The sequence below is a fragment of the Vipera ursinii genome, assembly GCF_947247035.1.
Source record: "Vipera ursinii genome assembly, chromosome: 6".
Classification (NCBI taxonomy): domain Eukaryota; kingdom Metazoa; phylum Chordata; class Lepidosauria; order Squamata; family Viperidae; genus Vipera; species Vipera ursinii.
In genome coordinates, this window is record NC_139515.1 from 5374214 (window position 1) to 5393599 (window position 19386).

The window sequence follows — 19386 nt, forward strand, 5'->3', positions numbered from 1 at the left end:
TGAGTTCTAGTCCTGCCTGAGGCACAAAAGCTGGCTGGGTAACTTTGGGCCAATCACCAGGAGACACTGAATTCTAGTCCCGCCTTAGTCATGAAAGCCAGCTGGGTGACATTGGGCCAGTCACCCGGTGACTGTGAGTTCTAGTCCCGTCTGAGGCACAAACGCTGGCTGGGTAACTTTGGGCCAATCAGCAGGTGACTGTGAGTTCTAGGCACGCTGGCTGAGGAATTCTGGGAGTTGAAGTCCACAAGTCATAAAAGGGCCAGGTTTGAAGACCCCTGGATTAAAGATTTCCTGTGTCTGTGTAGGCAAATTCAGGCCTAAAGTAATTATTGCCTCCAAACCACCTCTCTCACTTCTACAGGTAGGTTTACAGATCCTAAATCAATAATTAATTTGTAATAGTTTGTAAGTTAAAACGTATGATCAGCTTATCTCCTAAGAATTCTATTTTTGCCTGTTTGTTTCCCCCCCCCCCTCCTTTGCCTTAAATCAGTTTGGGAAACGGGATCAGGAAGAAGTCTCCAGCTAAACAATAATCATTTCGCGTGTTTGGTTTGCCTCTAGAGCAAAGAAAGCGAAGAACTCCATAGACAAATCCACAGAAACCGACAATGGGTACGTCTCCCTTGAGGGAAAAAGGACAGGGAGAAGCCATGAAGAGGCTTTGCAAGTCCAGGATCCTCTCCCTCAGGTCATCCGGGCAGAAGAGCCCGGCTGGAATGTCGGAGCTGCCCGAAGTACATACAACACTTCAAATCATAAAGTGAGTCCTTTATTTTGTGCTCATGGTGTTAGACTCTCTCTGTGAACGAGGTGGGTGGGCTCTCCGTCGGGTAGATAAATAAATTAGGGAAGGGAAGAAAGTTAGGATGCAAAAGAAACAGAAAAGAACAGGGTCTAGGAAGAGAGCCTTCTGCCATTGCTCCAGCCTTCTGGAATATTCTCTCTCCCCCCCCTCCCCCTCAAGGTGAAACGGACCCCCACTCTCCTGGCCTTCCAAAAGGAGTCAAAACATGGTTGGAATGGAATGGAACGGAACAGAACAGAACAGAACAGAACAGAATAGAATAATAAAATATGGAATAGAATAGAATAGAATAGAATAGAATAGAATAGAATAGAATAGAATAGAATAGAATAGAATAGAATAGAATAGAATAGAATAGAATAGAATAATAAAATACGGAATAGAATAGAATAGAATTAGAATAGAATAGAATAGAATAGAATAGAATAGAATAGAATAGAATAGAATAGAATAATAATGGAAAAGAATAGAATAGAATAGAATAGAATAGAATAGAATAGAATAGAATAGAATAGAATAGAATAGAATAGAATAGAATAATAGAATAGAATAGAATAATAAAATACGGAATAGAATAGAATAGAATTAGAATAGAATAGAATAGAATAGAATAGAATAGAATAGAATAGAATAGAATAGAATAGAATAGAATAGAATAGAATAGAATAATAATGGAAAAGAATAGAATAGAATAGAATAGAATAGAATAGAATAGAATAGAATAGAATAGAATAGAATAGAATAGAATAGAATGGAATGGAATGGAATGGAATGGAATGGAATGGAATGGAATAGAATACAAGAATAGAATAGAATAGAATAGAATAGAATAGAATAGAATAGAATAATAAAATACGGAATAGAGTAGAATAGAATAATAAAATACGGAATAGAATAGAATAGAATAGAATAGAATAGAGAATGGAATGGAATGGAATTAGAATAGAATAGAGAATGGAATAGAATAGAGAATGGAAAAGAATAGAATAGAATAGAATAGAATAGAATAGAATAGAATAGAATAGAATAGAATAGGAATAGAATTAGAACTTTATTGTCACTTAGCATATATTAAAATGAAATTTTGTTCCATACAGGTCTCAAAAAATACCATTATGCATATACCCCCTCCCCCCACAAATCATACAGAGAAACATCACAGTTTCCCATGCAATGGGGAGCTCAGAGCCATGGGGTTGGTTAGTGCCCTGAGAGCCCTCCCTTCGCCTTTTAACTAATTTTAATAGCTGGCTGTAAGAAGGAGTGGAAAAACTGGGGGTGGAGTCAAAAGAGGAATCAGCCTAGAATCCTTATGTAGCCACAAGTGTACTAAATCCTTGAATTCTGTGGATCCTTGTTTAACTCTAAGCAGGTGCTAGTTGCTTGTTGAGAATATTGCTGTTAATCAGTCTAACTGGACCTTCACGTGTGGGCCTGATCTTTCACACCTGCCCCCTCCTTTTAAATTTTTTAACTTTTGCCTATAGTACTGTTTTATAGTTTTAATGGTTTAAGGTCCACACCCAAAGTCCCTTTTGGGGGGAGATAGGTGGTTCAGAAATGTGAAAACTAACTAAAATAAAATAAAACGGCGGGGGGGGGGGGGAGGGAGGATATTCTGCTTTTATTATTTTTTTCCCTTCCTACTTTTTAAAAATAACTTAAGACGATTTTATGACTTACTATTAGCATCCTGAGTCTAAAAATGGCAGATAAAGAGCGTCACAGTTGATGGCAACTGATGAGTAGGCGCTACAGGTGGGAATAAAGGGGTTGGGCTAGAATTGTATATTAAAAGTGTACGAGATCAAAGATGTGCCTTTTATTGGTAGTACGTTCTTCTTTGGTTTAGGACAGTCACCGAACAATGACAAATATATCTGATGAAGTTTCTAGTGAGGAGGGCCCGGAAACTGGCTATCCTTTACGACGGAATGCTGAACGTGCTTCCAGTGATTGTGCGTTTCGGAGCAAGAAATCTCATCACTACAAGAAACATTATCCCGTAGAGGTAACAACACTTTGCACTGCTGCTGAGCAAGCTTTTAAGGACATCAAATTCACACATAGTCTTGGGAGACATAAGAGCTGTGGTGGGGCAGTGACGAGGATATAATATTGCAGGCTAATTCACTGCTCACTGCCAGCAGTTCGATCCTGACCGGCTCAAGGTTGACTCAGCAGCCTTCCATCCTTCTGAGCTCGGTGAAATGAGGACCCAGATTGGTGGGGGCAACAGGCTGACTCTGTAAACCGCTTAGAGAGGGCTGTAAAAACACTTGAGAAGTGGTATATAAGTCTCACTGCTATTGCTACATGCCCAGCCCGGCAGGGAGGAGGGATCAAGTGTAAACCTAGCCTGGAATCCCCCACACAATCACAAAAGGGCTAGGGCTGACCTTACCTAAGTTCCTTGGAACCTTATTTAATTGTTCCCAGGCGTAGGCTGCCAGTCCGGGGAGATTCCTGTATTGTAGGCTGAGCGTAATAAAGTACGTAGCTTGAACTCTGCCTGGGTTGGCCTTGCTGCTTGTGCCTGACAGTGGAATAGCATCCTGTGGTTCTTCCTGTATCCTTCAGGATGTCCCCAAATCGGGGACGAGCTGCAGTTCGCGATGTTCAAGCTCCAGGCAAGATTCGGAGAGCGCCAGGCCAGAGTCGGAGACGGAAGATGTGCTGTGGGAGGATTTCTTGCACTGCGCCGAGTGCCGCTCATCCTGTAGCAGCGAGACCGACGTGGAGAATTCTCAGGTCAACTCCTGCATGAAGAAAGAGTACAGGGACGACCCCTTTCATCCGGTTAGTCGAAGAATAAATAATGCAACAGAATAACAGAAGTGGAAGGGGCCTCGGAGGTCTTCTAGTCCAACCCTCTGCTCAGGCAGGAGACCCTATACCATTTCAGACAAATGGTTGTCCAGTCTCTTCTAAAAAATAAAACCCGCTAGTGTTGCAGCACCCATAAGGTGCTGGAAGCAAGTCATTCCACTAGTTGATTGTTTTCACTGTCGGGAAATTTCTCCTTAGTTCTAGGTTGCTTCTCTCCTTGATCAGTTTCCATCCGTTGCTTCTTGTCCTGCCTTCGGGCGCTTTGGAAAATAGCTTGACTCCCTCTTCTTTGGGGCACCTCCTGAGACATTGGAAGACTGCTATCATGTCCCCCCTCGGCCTTCTCTTCATTAAACTGGACATACCCAATTCCAGCAACCCTTCTTTATATGCTTTAGCCTCCAGTCCCCTGATCATCCTTGTTGCCCTTCTCTGCACTCTCTCTAGAGTCTCAACATCTTTTTTACATCGTGGTGATCAAAACTGGATGCAGTATTGCATGTGTGGCCTTCCCGAGGCATTGTAAAGCGGTACTAACACTTCACGTGATCTAAAAAATACTGTTGGAAGACTGCTATCATGTCGCCCCTGGTCCTTCTTTTCACTAGACGAGACAAACCCAATTCCTGCAACCGTTCTTCATATGTTTTGGCCTCCGGTCCACTAATCATCTTTGTTGCTCTTCTCTGTACTCTTTCTAGAGCAGGGGTCTTCAAACTTGGCCCTTTCATGACTTGTGGACTTCAACTCCCAGAATTCCTCAGCCAGGCACGCTGGCTGAAGAATTCTGGGAGTTGAAGTCCACAAGTCATAAAAGGGCCAGGTTTGAAGACCCCACCCAGAATTCCTCAACCTGGCACGCTGGCTGAGGAATTCTGGAAGTCCACAAGTCATAAAAGAGCCAACTTTGAAGACCCCTGTTCTAGAGTTTCAGCATTATATTATATTATTTATTTATTTATTTTATTTATTTTATTACATTTATATACCGCCCTTTCCCGGAGGACTCAGGGCAGTTTACAGGGTAATTAAAAACCAAAAATACAAAAGTTAAAAACCAAGTTTTTAGATTTATATTTATATTATTTATATTTATATTTATATTTATATTTATATTTATATTTATACTTAGATTTTAGATTTACATTTTATATTTATATGGAGCTGGCCAAATCTGTCCGAAGCTATAATGTTTGCTTGACAACTCACCTGCTATTGACAATATGATTTTTGTTATTATCGTTATTATGTGTTTACGGAACCTTCTGTGCCATTTTTCTGTTTATTTTTGGCAGAGTCATTTGCCCTGGTTCCACAGCTCTAATCCCGGGTTAGAGAAAGTCAGCGCCATTGTGTGGGAAGGGAACGACTGCAAAAAGGCTGACATGTCCGTTCTGGAGATCAGCGGCATGATCATGAACAGAGTGAGTCTCTTTTAAGCTTCTGAGATTTGCCCCGATGAAATAGGAGGGTTGAAAGGCTCATCGACGTGTATAGATTGTTGGCTGATTCCTTACGTCGTTTTAGAGTCGTCGGAACCCCTGCTAAAATGCTTGCTGGGGGTTTCTCCCCCGAAAGGAAATGCAATATGTGAATGAAGACTCTGTGCCTAACCCAAAATGTTCATTTTGACTGAAGAAGTTACTTAGATGAGTAATGAAACTTCTCAGTTTTAATGAACTTTGGTCCAGGTGCCATGATTTAAACTTTTAAGATACTTTTGGCCTGGAGGATTGAGCTTACATCCCCACTCTGAAGATTCTGTAGAACTTAATGAGGATAGGATAGGATAGGATTGGATAGGAAAAGGGGAAAGAGGAAAGAGGAAAAGAAAAAGGGAAAGAGGAAAGGGAAAAGGAAAAGAAGGGGAAAGAGGAAATGAAAAGGAAAAAGGGAAAAAGGAAAGGAAAGGAAAGGGGGAAAGGAAAGAGGAAAAAGGGAAAGGAAGAAAGGAAAGGAAAGGCAAAAGAATGAGGAAAGGAAAGGAAAAAGGGAAAGAGGAAAGGAAAAAGGGAAAGTGGAAAGGAAAAGGGAAAGAGGAAAGGAAAATGGAAAGAGGAAAGGAAGTAGGGAAAGGAAAGGAAAAAGGGAAAGAGGAAAGGAAGGGAAAGAGGAAAGGAAAGGGAAAGGAAAGAGGAAAAAGGGAAAGAGGAAAGGAAAGCAAAAAAGGGAAAGGGAAGAGGAAAGGAAGAAAGGAAAGGAAAGGAAAGGAAAAAGAATGAGGAAAGGAAAGGAAAAAGGGAAAGTGGAAAGGAAAAAGGGAAAGTGGAAAGGAAAACGGAAAGAGGAAAGGAAAATGGAAAGAGGAAAGGAAGTAGGGAAAGGAAAGGAAAGGAAAAAGGGAAAGAGGAAAGGAAAGGAAAGAGGGAAAGAGGAAAGGAAAAAGGGAAAGTGGAAAGGAAAAGGGAAAGAGGAAAGGAAAAGGGAAAGAGGAAAGGAAGTAAGGAAAGGAAAGGAAAAAGGGAAAGAGGAAAGGAAGGGAAAGAGGAAAGGAAAGGAAAAAGGGAAAGAGGAAAGGAAGGGAAAGAGGAAAGGAAAGGAAAAAGGGAAAGAGGAAAGGAAAGGAAAAAGGGAAAGTGGAAAGGAAAAGGGAAAGAGGAAAGGAAGTAGGGAAAGGAAAGGAAAAAGGGAAAGAGGAAAGGAAGGGAAAGAGGAAAGGAAGGGGAAAGGAAAGAGGAAAAAGGGAAAGAGGAAAGGAAAGCAAAAAAGGGAAAGGGAAAGAGGAAAGGAAGAGGAAAGGAAAGGAAAGGAAAAAGAATGAGGAAAGGAAAGGAAAAAGGGAAAGAGGAAAGGAAAAAGGGAAAGTGGAAAGGGAAAGAGGAAAGTAAAAGGGAAAGAGGAAAGGAAGTAGGGAAAGGAAAGGAAAGGAAAAAGGGAAAGAGGAAAGGAAGGGAAAGAGGAAAGGAAAGGAAAAAAGGAAAGAGTCAAGGAAAAAGGGAAAGAGGAAAGGAAAGCATAGCGATATCACTTAGACTTATATACCGCTTCACGGAGCTTTACGGCCCTCTCTAAGCGGTTTACAGAGTCGGCCTCTTGCCCCCAAACAATCTGGCTCCTCATTTTACCGACCTCGGAAGGAGGGAAGGCTGAGTCAACCTTGAGCCAGTCAGGATCGAACTCCTGGCAGTGGGCGGTGAGTTAACTTGCAGCGCTGCATTCTAACCACTGCACCACCACGGGGATGGGTTTGGGATGGGATTAGATTTTACACTTCCATTGAGCTGAATTCAGACTTCCTTTCGATGCACCGTAAACCGCTCCACGGAACGCGATTTTATCAAAAACGCACCCCGTCATCTTTGCTTTGTTTCCTCTCTTTTAGGTGAACAGCTACGTTCCAGGCATCGGCTATCAGATTTTTGGAAATGTGGTCTCCTTAATCCTAGGACTAACACCTTTTGTATTTAGACTGTCACAAGAAAAAGACCTGGAACATTTGGCCACGCACACGGCTACTGAGCTCTATGCCATTGCCTTTGGCTCAAATGGAAACATCATGGTGATAGCCATGGTTCTTGTGTGCTTTATAGTTCGCGTTTCCCTCGTCTGGATTTTTTTCTTCCTTTTATGCGTGGCTGAGAGAACTTACAAGCAGGTAGGCCTTTGCCCCACACCTCTCTCTCAAAGTCTTCTTTTTTGGGGAAAAGAATTGACGTATTTGTCCATGATCTCATCCCAAAGTGGTGGAGGCAACTGGAGCGTCTTGTTTTTTTTCTTTCTTTGAAGACCTTTCGCTTCTCATCCGAGAAGCTGCTTCAGCTCTGACAGAATGGTGGTGTTCTGTTCCAGCCTACGATGGGCCCTGTTTGTGCGACAGGGACAACCCCTTTTTCCTTTTGACAAATTAATAGGCTGGGGAAAAACCCAACCCAAATTTATTTACAGTTCCAAAATGATAAAAGTCTTTCAAAGAAAAAAGCAGCAGAATATTTTCTTCAATAAATGATTCGAAACATCAAAGAAGAGTCAACAAACAACAGTCAAACAGATTAGCAAGAACAGACCAGGATTCTCTTTGAATGTCTCCGAACGGTTGCCTTCAGCAACCAGCCCTGCCCACACCTTCCCCTTTTATTATCAGTCCCAAGGCGTGGCTTCTCAATGCCTTCTCCTCCTCTCACTGAGTTGCCTCATTCATTTTCTCTGCTCTGCTCTGCTGGATTGCCTTCTGCTTCTAGCGTCTCTGAACAGATTCAGCTGTGACTCCTCTGAGTCCGACACCTCCTCCTCACACAGCTGAGCCTCATGAGGAACATGACTGGAGGGGCCAGGCTAAGAGTCCTGCAGTGCATCAGAGCCTCCTGCTGACACCGAAGGCTCTCCAAACCCCTTCTCCTCCTCCTCCTCTTCCTCCTCCTCCTCCTCAGATTCCTCAGACTCAGCTGCTGGGAGCACAGGCTGACACTGAATCACAACAGGTGGGGTGTGGAAAGATTTATTTATACTCCTTGCAGATGGCTGGTCCTTTGCATTCTTGTAGAGAGTCATTGAGGCCACTGGGAGGTTTTTGACCTAGATGGCCTCTTTGACCCCCTTTTTCAAACTGGCAGTCTTCTCTGTCCAAAATGTGGAAGTTGCGGTCTTCAAAAGAGTGGTCTTTGTCCTTTAAATGCAGATGGACGGCTGAATCTCGTCCTATGTCAAAACTGAATAGCCCTCTCTCAACAGAGAGTGGGGGGATATGACATCATCTATCTCTACAATACAATCAGCAGTTCCACGAAGACTCCACGTTCATTTGCATCACTCAGGTGACCCTGAGGACACAGGTAAACACCTCCAAGTGTCATCAGCAACTCTCTGAAAGAATACAAATGACCAGCTGTCTTCAAGGAGTATAAATCCTTCCATTCCCCACCATCCAGTCAGAGCCGAAGAAGCTTCTTGGATGAGAAGCATAAGGTCTTCAAAGAAAAACAAGGAAGTCCAGTTGCCTCTTGAAAAAACAAACACCTTTGGGACCTGGATAGACTGAGCATCTCCATAGACATGCCTACGATCTCTGCTTTTTCATGCCTTGGTTATAACAGAATAGAATATTCTTTATTCCATTTAGAATAATAGATATATTCTATTTATTCAAACACATCTCATATTCTGAATTTGGCCAGGTGTGGTTATACACATTTGAATTTGTCTCCGGTGCCTAAGCTCTCAGCGTACGTATAAACCACAAAGTCATAGATCATTAATCATAGTTTCAATCCTTAATCATAAGACATAAACAATAAGCGATAAATCGTAAGAAACTGATAGGGGAAGATAGTAGGAAAGATGAGAGAAAGGTGACAGGGATAATAGCAATACAGCCTTTCTACATGGGTAAATATCTTTATGCCTAAGACAGTACTGTGTAATTTAGGTGTTTAGCAAAGTGATGGCACAGGAGAAAAACTATCTTTGTGTCTAGTTCTTTTGGCGTGCAATGCCCTATAGCAGTGTCTCGAGGGGACAAGATGAAACGGTTTACGTCTAATGCTATTTTATTATTTTTTTATGCCAGAAATATGTACTCTGTCCTTAAAAACATTTTTTCTAGCATGGCTTAGTCACTAAAAATAGAATTCCTGAAAATATCCACATTTTAATTGGCTATGACTATTATTATTGCACATCTAACATAATCCCACTGGCAGCGTAAACAATGTAATGAAAGAAAAAAGTACACTTAGAAAATTGTATCATAAAGAAAACATTTCCGAAAACGAATCTAATTAGTGACAGTCATCTTCCTTTGCTCCTTTGCAAAAAACAAAACAAAAAAACCACAAAAACCCCAAAACAATTAATTTAAATATTGGTTACACATGTCAGTAATCCGGTCTTGCAAATCAGGCTCATGCGGTATTGTAGGATACATCTTACCACAAGCAGATCCTTTGTGCATCTTTTGATGTCTTGGGAGATTCCTAATATTGGGGACCTAATAAAGAAATACACAACCGTAATACTCTAAACCAGGGGTCTCCAACCTTGTGGGCCGCAGCCCACTACCGGTCCCGTGCAACTGGCTCGTGTGAATGGCTGGCTGGCCCATGCGCATGCGCACACATGCACACAGCCACACTCGAGTGTCACAGGCGCTCGGGCCTCACTTGTGCAAGCGTCACAGGCGCTGGGGGCCCCACTGGCATGACGCATCGCAGAGGCTCACTGCCCCATTTGCGTGAGCCTCGCGCCAGCCTCGTGGTGACCCAGGGCACAGCACAGAGGCAATGCAGTCAGCTGGCAATTCAGGTAAGGTAAAGGTAAAGGTTCCCCCGCACATGCATGCTAGTCGTTTCCGACTCCAGGGGCCGGTGCTCATCTCCGTTTCAAAACCGAATAGCCAGCGCTTGTCCGAGGACGTCTCCGTGGTCATGTGGCCGGCATGACTAGACGCCAAAGGCGCACGGAGCGCTGTTACTCCTTTGCAATTCAAAGAGGGCAATTCAAACCGCCCTTTAATTGCTCCAAATGGAGAGGGACCCAACGAAGACCGCGATTTGTTCCATGTTTCAAAACCTTTTCTTTTTTGCAGAGACTGCTTTTTGCCAAACTGTTCGGTCATTTAACGTCTGCCAGGAGAGCTCGGAAGTCAGAAGTCCCGCACTTCCGACTGAAAAAAGTGCAGAATATTAAAATGTGGCTTTCCCTTCGCTCCTATCTAAAGGTTTGTTGGCAATCTATTTTATTTATTTCTTATTATTTCTATTTAATGCCGTAGGTCAGGGGTAGGCAACCTCGGCTCTTTTATGACTCATGGACTTCAACTCCCAGAATTCCTGACTCAATCCATGAGTCATAAAAGAGCGCTGACTCAGGAATTCTGGGAGTTGAAGTCCATGAGTCATAAAAGAGCCGAGGTTGCCTACCCCTGCTGTAGGTGCTATTCACGCGATGGGCTTAAACTCTCCCCTTGCTTTTAAGATTGTAACATTAAGATAACCTTCATTGTCATTTTCTGTTGTTTTTTTTACTGTGAACTCACCGGCACACATGAAAAATGAAATTCTGTTGCCTGCTCTCCAAAGAAAGTATATATCTACCCGCGCACAAACATGACACACGTATGCACATGCTATATAGCTATATATACCTACACCGCACACAGTATAGAATTAAAGGCCCATATTTCTCAGGATGGCACAAACAAATCAGGAGGTCAAGAAAGAAGAGAAGATCAGCCAGGACCGCAGTAGATCCCGTTTCTTTCTTCATCTTGCCGTTCGTGCTGATCAGACAGAGTAGAGCGACAAAGATGATCGGGGGACTGAAAGCTAAAACATATAAGGAACGGCTGCTGGAATTGGGTATGTCTCTAGTTCAATGAAGAGAAGGACGAGGGGTGACAGGATAGCAGTCTTCCAATATCTCAGGGGTTGCCCCAAAGAAGAGGGAGTCAAGCTATTCTCCAAAGCACCTGAAGGCCGGACAAGAAGTAACTCGCTTTGCAAATGTTTCACATAGCAACAGACGTTTTGGGCTCAATTGAAAGCCCTCATAAGTCAAGGATCACCTGTAGTCTTGTTTCCTGAGGTCTATCTGAAGAGACTAACCCTCAAAGGATCTACACGTGATCACGTGGTCTTTTTCCAAATGATCATAATAATCGGAAAGCAAGGCTACCGTTACTCCTTGATTAAAGGCACACGTTTGCTTTACTTGATTTTCATTTTTTCCCTCGTGTTGCTTGCTTTCACATAGTTGAAGTCTATAATGCTGCAAGTAGTCCTCACCTTACAATTGTTCAAAAGTTAACAACGGCACTGAAAAGAATGACTACGGCCATTTTTCACAAAACTGTTGTTGCAGCATCCCCATGATCAGGTGATCAAAATTCAGACGCTTGGCAACTGGCTTCTATTTATGACGGTCGCAATGTCGCGGGAACATGTGACTGCCTTTTGTCATCTTCTAAGGAGCAAAGTCAATGTCGAAAAGCCAGGTTCACTTAACAATTGTGTTACTAATTTAACAGCTGCAGGGATTCGTCTTATCAGCTGCGGCAGGAAAGGTCGCAAAATGGGGCAAAACTCAATAACTGTGTGAGCTTAAATTTTGGGCTCCGTTGTGCTCCTAATTTGAGGACTGCCTACACTCCAGGGGTAGGCAACCTTTTATGACTCATGGACTTCAACTCCCAGAATCCCTGAGCCAGCCACGCTGAGGGGAAAGGGAGAGGTTTCCAAGCTGAGCCATGCTGGCTCAGGAATTCTGGGAGTTGAAGTCCATGAGTCATAAAAGAGCCAAGGTTGCCTACCCCTGGCCTAGGCCTAGGCCGCTTTATGACTTGTGGACTTCAACTCCCAGAATTCCTGAGGCAGCCACGCTGAGGGGAAAGGGAGAGGTTTCCATGCTGACCCATGCTGGCTCAGGAATTCTGGGAGGTGAAGTCCACGAGACATAAAAGAGCCAAGGTTGCCTACCCCTGACCTACACTGTGATCCAGTTTTTTCTATATCTTTAGAGCTATCCCTAGCATTTCTTCCCATTCATTGTAAATAATTCCTTTTTTAAGAACTGATGCGCTGAACCGTACAGCAAATAATGCAATATTTTGGAGAGAAATAGAATATATTTAAATAGATACGATGTGTATTCTGAATATTAGACTTTCTGATGTATGGTGATAATGGGAACTTTGGTTATTTAAAACTTGGAAACTATAAATATTAAATGTTAAGTTAAATATTAATGGGAAATTAAAAATTGGGAGAAACCAATTAGGACATTGATTGTCCATAAAGAGTGAATGTTAAAACAATAAGGATATGTACAAGCTAAAAATTATTGACAAATTTGACAAAGTTATTTTTATTCAATTGATTTAATAAGAATTGTACTAGTTTAAACAGGAGGTGGTAAATACTAAGGTGAAAAGAGAGGAAAAAGTTAATGTAGCAGCTTGAGACTTGTACTAAAGATATTTGTTATTGTATTATACACACACCTATATACACACACATATACATATACATACATTACACACACGTATATATACATATGCATATGCATATGCATATACATATACATATACATATGCATGCAATATTTTATTTGCACAAGTTGCCACATTGCTGTATATAAATATGAGACCAGCTTGTGTGATGGTTCATTCGTGCGTTCCGTTCACTTTTTTGTTTTTATTTCCAGCGAAGAGGACCTCAGCGTTCAGTGGATGTCATAGTTTCCTCTGCTTTCTTGTTGACTATTTCTGTTGTATTTATCTGCTGCGCGCAGGTAAGGAACCTGATGGGAACCGATGTCCTTCATGTCAAAATATCGCCATTGCGCAGCTTAGTTAGAAACGTTCCAGCATGCCTCTTCAGATGGACTTCAGAGGTCAAATGCATCCGTAACCCGGAAGCAAAAGTAGAGGTCGATCCAACAGCAAATGTCTTTAGCTGGATCAGTTATTTTTCAGCCTTGTCATTCCAACAGGGCCGGTCGTAGTCTGGAACAGAACACTGTCCTGATTGATTGAGTGGATTGATTTACTCAATCAATCAGGACAGTGTTCTGTTCCAGCCTACGACCGGCCCTGTTGGAATGTCAGGGACAACCCCTTTTTTATATTCAATAGGCTGGAATTAAGCCAACCAAATTTATTTGCAAAAACTAAACGAAACAGTTCAAAACAGAGTTAAACAAATACAGACTGAGACTATATCAGAAGCTCTTCAAACGGTTGCCTTCAGCAATCAGCACCTCCCACACATTCCCCTTTTAAACAGCAGTCTCAAGGCGTGGCTTCTCTTTGCCTTCTCCCGAGGTGCCTCATTGCTTTTCTTTGTTCACTTCTGCTAGTCTGCCTCCTGCTTCGAGCGTCCCTGAACAGAGCCAGCTGTGGATCGTCTTCTTCCAGTCTTTCAGGCTCACACAGCTGGGTCTGAGGAGGAACAAGACGGGAGGGGCCTGGCTGAGAGCTCTGCGGTGCATCAGAACTTTCCTCTGCAACCAAAGGCTCTCCAAACCCCTTCTCCTCCTCCTCTTCAGAATTGTCCGACTCAGCTGCCGAAACCACAGGCTGACGCTGAATCACAACAGACAAGAGCTGGAAGGGACCTTGGAGGTCTTCTAGTCCAACCCCTTGCTCAGTGGTATAGGAGACCCTATACCATTTCAGACAAGTGGATACCCAGTCTTGTCTTAAAAACCTCCAGTGATGAAGCACCCACAGGTTCTGGAGGCAAGCCGTTCCACTGGTTAATTGTCCCCACTGTCAGGAAGTTTCTCCTTAATTCCAGATAGCTTCTCTCCTTGATTAGTTTCCATCCGTTGTTTCTTGTCCTCCCCTCTAGTGCTTTGGAAAAGTTGACCCCCCCCCTCTTTGTGGCAGCCCCTCAAATGCTGGAAGGCTCCTATCATCTCCCTCTTAGTCCTTCCTTTCTCTGGACTAGCCAAACCCAGTTCCTGCAACCGTTCTTCATATGTTTTAGTCTCCAGGCCCTTAATCATCTTAGTTGCTCTTCTCGGGTGAATTCTGGGATTTGAAGTCCACAGATCTGCAAGGTGACAAGGTTGAGCAACCCTGATCTAGATAACGGGCCTTAGAATGTCGTTTGCTTTGTGTGGATCATTACCACAAAGAAGTATGCAAAAGAGACTTTGTCAGTGGCTAATCAAGGGACAGGAAGGAATCTTAACTAGCATCGATATATCAATTTATGACTATTTTTTCCCCTTAACTATAAACACAGCTGAACTTTTCCACTTGGTAGCATACCACAAGAGATGGCACTGGTCCAAAGGCCAGGGTGATTTGCCTAGCCCAGGGGTAGGCAACCTCGGCTCTTTTATGACTCATGGACTTCAACTCCCAGAATTCCTGAGTCAGCTACTCAGGAATTCTGGGAGTTGAAGTCCATGAGTCATAAAAGAGCCGAGGTTACCTACCCCTGGCCTAGCCCATTTTTTAAAAACTTGCACAGAGGAAAGAAGTTGTAATTCCTTTACTTCGGCTAATAGAGCCGTATGCGTGTCTACTCAGAAATGTATATTACATTAACGTTGAACAGATCTGTCCCTCAGGAAAGTGAGCATTTTATAAAGCAGGGGTCTTCAAATGTGGCCCTTTTATGACTTGTGGACTTCAACTCCCAGAATTCCTCAGTCGGCCATTTTGATGAAACGGCAGGCTTAGATCCAGACCAGGGCTCTTCAAATGTGGCCCTTTTATGACTTGTGGACTTCAACTCCCAGAATTCCTCAGTCGGCCATTTTGATGAAACAGCAGGCTTGGATCCAGACCAGGGCTCTTCATACGTGGCCCTTTTATGACTTGTGGACTTCAACTCCCAGAATTCCTCGCCGGCTGAGGCATTCTGGGAGTTGAAGTCGACAAGTCATATAAAGGGCCAAGTTTGAAGACCCCTGTTATTAAGATTGCAACTGAAGTCGATTACTCGTGAATTTAATTTTTTTGAAAGATCCTCCAGTGCTTAGGGAGAATTAACCCCTCTGGTTTTTTTTGTGTTTTTTTTTTGCCTTATTTCAGCTGCTTCACGTCCATGCAGTCTTCCTGGATTGCCATTATAATTGGGAACTAGTGATCTGGTGCATTTCATTAACACTCTTTCTTTTGAGATTTGTAACACTTGGGTCCGAAACAAGCAAGAAATACAGCAATACATCAATTTTACTTACGGAACAGGTAAGGAAATTTTCTGGCGTTGACGGAAAAGATTTCCCTCAAAGCATCGTGTTACAATTTATTATTCTTTTCTCTGGATATATTCTGCTTTTTTTTAAAAAAAAGAATTTTTATCTGAAAGCTGCTCAGAAGCACGACAGAGTCAGGCGACCTCAAATCTGAGGTGTTAAATAACGAATGCCGTATTTTAAAAATAGGAACCAGAATAATCTCAGAGAGTTCAGGCTGAGACTCTTTTTAAAGTGGATATTTTTTTTACACCATTCAGGTTTAGCTGATAAAAATCATATATTTGTGGAACGTTTGACCTTGGGTAACATTCAGTACTGTTCCTTTTAGATATATTTTTCTTGATTCTCCGGTCGATCTCTTAACATCAGTTCTTAAGCGTTTAGATTCATTTTTAGTATTGTTTGCAATAATCGTGGAGAATGGTTTGAAAAAAAAATGGACAAAGAGTCCATCCAGGTTAAAATTGAACAGCCCTCTCTCAACCGAGGGGTAGGGATACAACATCACCCATCTCCTGTTTACGACACGGTCCTTTCAGCAGTTCCCAGAAGGCTCCACATGTCCATTTGCACCACTCAGGTGACCCTGAGGACACAGATAAACTCCCAAGTGGACTCCATAACTCTCAGAAAGAGTACTAATGACCAGATGACTGCAAGGAATATAAATCCTCCCATTCTCCATCACTCAGGCTGAACTGAAGAAGCTTCTTGGGTGAGAAGCGAAACATCTTCAAGGGAAAAACCAAGAAAGTCCTTGGGAGCGAATATTGTAGTTTTGATGCTCTGCCCTTGAAATGCTTTCCCTTGGAAATAGTAGTATCTTATAAGCATGCGGTGGCTCAGTGGGTTAGGACGCTGAGCTTGTCGATCAGATGGTCGGCAGTTTGGCCGGTCGAATCCCGAGTGCTGCGTAGCGCCTGTTACTCGTCCCAGCTCCTGCCAACCTAGCAGTTCGAAAGCACGTAAAAATGCAAGTAGAAAAATAGGGACCACTACGGTGGGAAGGTAACAGCGTTTCGTGCACCTTTGGCGTCTAGTCATGCCGGCCACATGACCACGGAGACGTCCTCGGACAAGCGTCCTCTTCGGCTTTGAAACGGAGATGAGCACCGGCCCCTAGAGTCGGAAATGACTAGCACGCATGTGCGGGGGAACCTTTACCTTTACCTTTATAAGCACCCAAGGCTTTAAAACATTTATTAAGCACGTCAGCTCATTGTCTTTTGTTTAACCATTTTACTATTCTTTGTTAAAAAAAGAAAAAAGTTGACAGGTCTGTCTGCACTTAAATGTTAATTTAATTTGGTTCGTCATTTATACACGGCCCTGAGATTTCCTTGGCTAAAGAGAGACTTGCGGATTGTTTATACAAATAAACGTTTTAAAGCCATGATAATGAAAAATAAACACCATCACGTGTTTAAAAAAAAATACGCTACTTGAGATGATGGTTCAGTTTAAGTAACACCTGTTTCTCCGCCGTGGCTTAGATCAACTTGTACTTGAAAATGGAAAAGAAACCGAACAAGAAGGAAGAGCTGACATTGGTAAACAACGTCTTAAAACTTGCCACCAAGTTATTAAAGGTAAGAATTAAAATGTGGAAATGATTTTGGTTTCTATAAACACGCCAGCTTTGCTCAGTATGGTTCCCTTGGAGGCTGTGATTTTCATTTCCCCCCCCCCCCGCCCCGATAATTTGCCATTTGTCTTCTGCCAATTCGGATTTATTGATTTTTATTTTTTTCTTTAAACACCTTAAATTCTGCCCTTTTTGCTGCAGAAGGTGCCCAAGTGTACCTTAGCAAAAATTAAAATCCGTAATGATCAGTGAAAAAGAATATTTAAACAGTACTGGTAATTCTCGCCCAAATTTTCCATTGCTAAGCAAGACAGTTAAGTGAATTTAATAGCCACCTGTAATTATAAGTAGTCCTTGACTTAAGGCAGTGGGGCCCAAAATTTTCCATTGCTAAGCAAGGCAGCTGTTAAGTGAATTCTGCCCCATTTTACGCTTGACACGGTTGTTAAGTGGATCACTGCAGTTCCCCCACTGACTTTCCTTGTCAGGAGGTCACCAAAGGGGATCACGTGACCCCAGGACACTGCAACCGTCATAAATACCAGTCAGTTGCCAAGCGTCTGAATTTTTTTTTAAAAAAAATAATATTTTATTAATTTTGCAATTTTCCATTTGAGTATTTGAAAAGCAGCGTGGCGACTGGGCTAATCAATAGTTCGATAACAAAATCTTTAGTGCAAATCTCTGGTTACAACATCAGATATTTCTTCTTTTTTTCCCCTTAACATTCACCGTTTCGTATTCAAGCTAGTGCAGTTCTAATTATATCAACTCAATAAAAACATCATCATTACATTTATCAATAATTTTTTGGCTTATACATATCTTAATTACATTCCGTCTTCATAAACAATCCATATCCTGTTGTTAATTTTTACCCAATTTTTGATTTCTCATCAATATTCCAATTTAACCTTTGATGTTTATAATTTCCAGACTTTGGGTAACCAAGATTTCCCTTATCTCTCACTTCATAACAAAATATAATATCCAGAATAGACATTTTATCTATTTGAATATAATCTTGTTCTCTTTCCTAAAAGTTATCTATTTCCCATCGTATTAAACCAGCAATAATACAATATCCCCTTTAATAAATCAAAACTGTGGTATTACATCCGAATTTTGATCACGGGACCATGGGGGGGGGAATGTTGCAACGGTCATGCGAAGAAACGGTCATTTTTTCCAATGCCGTTGTAACTTTGAATGGTCACTAAATGAACCATTGTAAGTAGAGGACTAGCTGCATTTCCTCCATGTAGATGACTTAATATTTCTCCCATTTAGATGACGTAAAATATATTTCATCTTCCCAGGAATTGGACAGTCCCTTCAGGTTATATGGATTAACAATGAATCCTCTACTCTACAATATAACACAAGTTGTTATTCTGTCTGCTGTTTCGGGCGTAATCAGTGACCTGCTTGGATTTAACCTAAAGGTAACTTTTCCAATTTCGTCCTGAATTTAATCTTTGACTTTTGCGGATTTTTTTTTATTTTTTTTTAAAAAAAAAAACGTTAACTGTGATTTCATTTATAAATGTTGAAAAGTGCCTGTTATTTTAAAAAAGCATTGATTTGTTTCTGTCATTAGCATCTGTTCTTTTCTGAACTATACGACAATATGTCGGCAACCATCGCATTTCTGTGGTGAAATTTCTTTCATTTCAGTCCTAAATATTGGTGTTAATGTCTGGACACATAGATCCCTGGCATATTTTTTTTAATTGATTGATTTGTTAATTTTATTTGCTGCCTACCACGCCTTAGAGCAGGGGTCTTCAAACTTGGCCCTTTTATGACTTGTGGACTTCAACTCCCAGATTTCCTCAGCAAGGCACGCTGGCTGAGGAATTCTGGGAGTTGAAGTCCACAAGTCATAAAAGGGCCAAGTTTGAAGACCCCTGCCTTAGAGCTTCTCTAGGTGGCTTACAATATTAAAAAGGAAAATGAAAGGAGTAAAATAATAGAACTCGTTAAAATGAAAACAATGAAAAAAAGAACATGAGAACGAGTTTGGACCGCTTCAGACTGGAATAAGCTTCGACTAACTAGCGATTTGCAATAAAAACAGCTTTAAGTGAAAGCCATTGTCTGCCACTTTCGAAGCTGTTAGATAATTGACTGACTTAAATGATGATTGATCAACTTTCAGTGGAAATACTTTATGATAGGTTTCGCTCCTATATTTTTTTTTCAAGCGTGGAGGAGGGACTGTGGGGTCCTTGGTGTTCTCTGAGCTTGGTGGTTTTCTTGAAGACGTTTCATTACCAGGCTAGGTAACATCATCAGTGCAGGACCGATGTTACCTAGTTGGGAATGAAACATCTACCAGCAATGACAGAGCAAGCCACTAGTATAAAATGAGAGCAAACCCCACACCCTCATTAGCACTGATGATGTTACCTCGTTTGTTAATGAAATGTCTGGAAGAAAACCACCAAGCTCAGAGAGCACCAAGGACCCCACAGTCATTATTCTCCTCCTCCTCCTCCTCCTCCTCCTCCTC

The 19386-nt window shown here is 42.0% G+C and overlaps 1 protein-coding gene across 3 annotated transcripts in view; it reads left to right on the forward strand.

Annotated features, from left to right (window-relative positions):
• Positions 1-18637, forward strand: part of PHTF2 (putative homeodomain transcription factor 2) — a 70028-nt gene extending 51391 nt beyond the window's left edge. For all 3 annotated transcript variants that reach the window (XM_083366272.1, XM_083366273.1, XM_083366274.1), the window contains 10 exons: positions 568-766; positions 2664-2822; positions 3392-3610; positions 4936-5064; positions 6963-7235; positions 10161-10292; positions 12776-12862; positions 15120-15275; positions 16780-16875; positions 18191-18637. In XM_083366272.1, the coding sequence (XP_083222398.1) occupies positions 568-766; positions 2664-2822; positions 3392-3610; positions 4936-5064; positions 6963-7235; positions 10161-10292; positions 12776-12862; positions 15120-15275; positions 16780-16875; positions 18191-18340 (1600 nt within the window). In that variant the 3' untranslated portion in view covers positions 18341-18637. The remainder of the gene's footprint in view (positions 1-567; positions 767-2663; positions 2823-3391; positions 3611-4935; positions 5065-6962; positions 7236-10160; positions 10293-12775; positions 12863-15119; positions 15276-16779; positions 16876-18190) is intronic.
• The last annotated feature ends 749 nt before the right edge of the window (positions 18638-19386 follow it).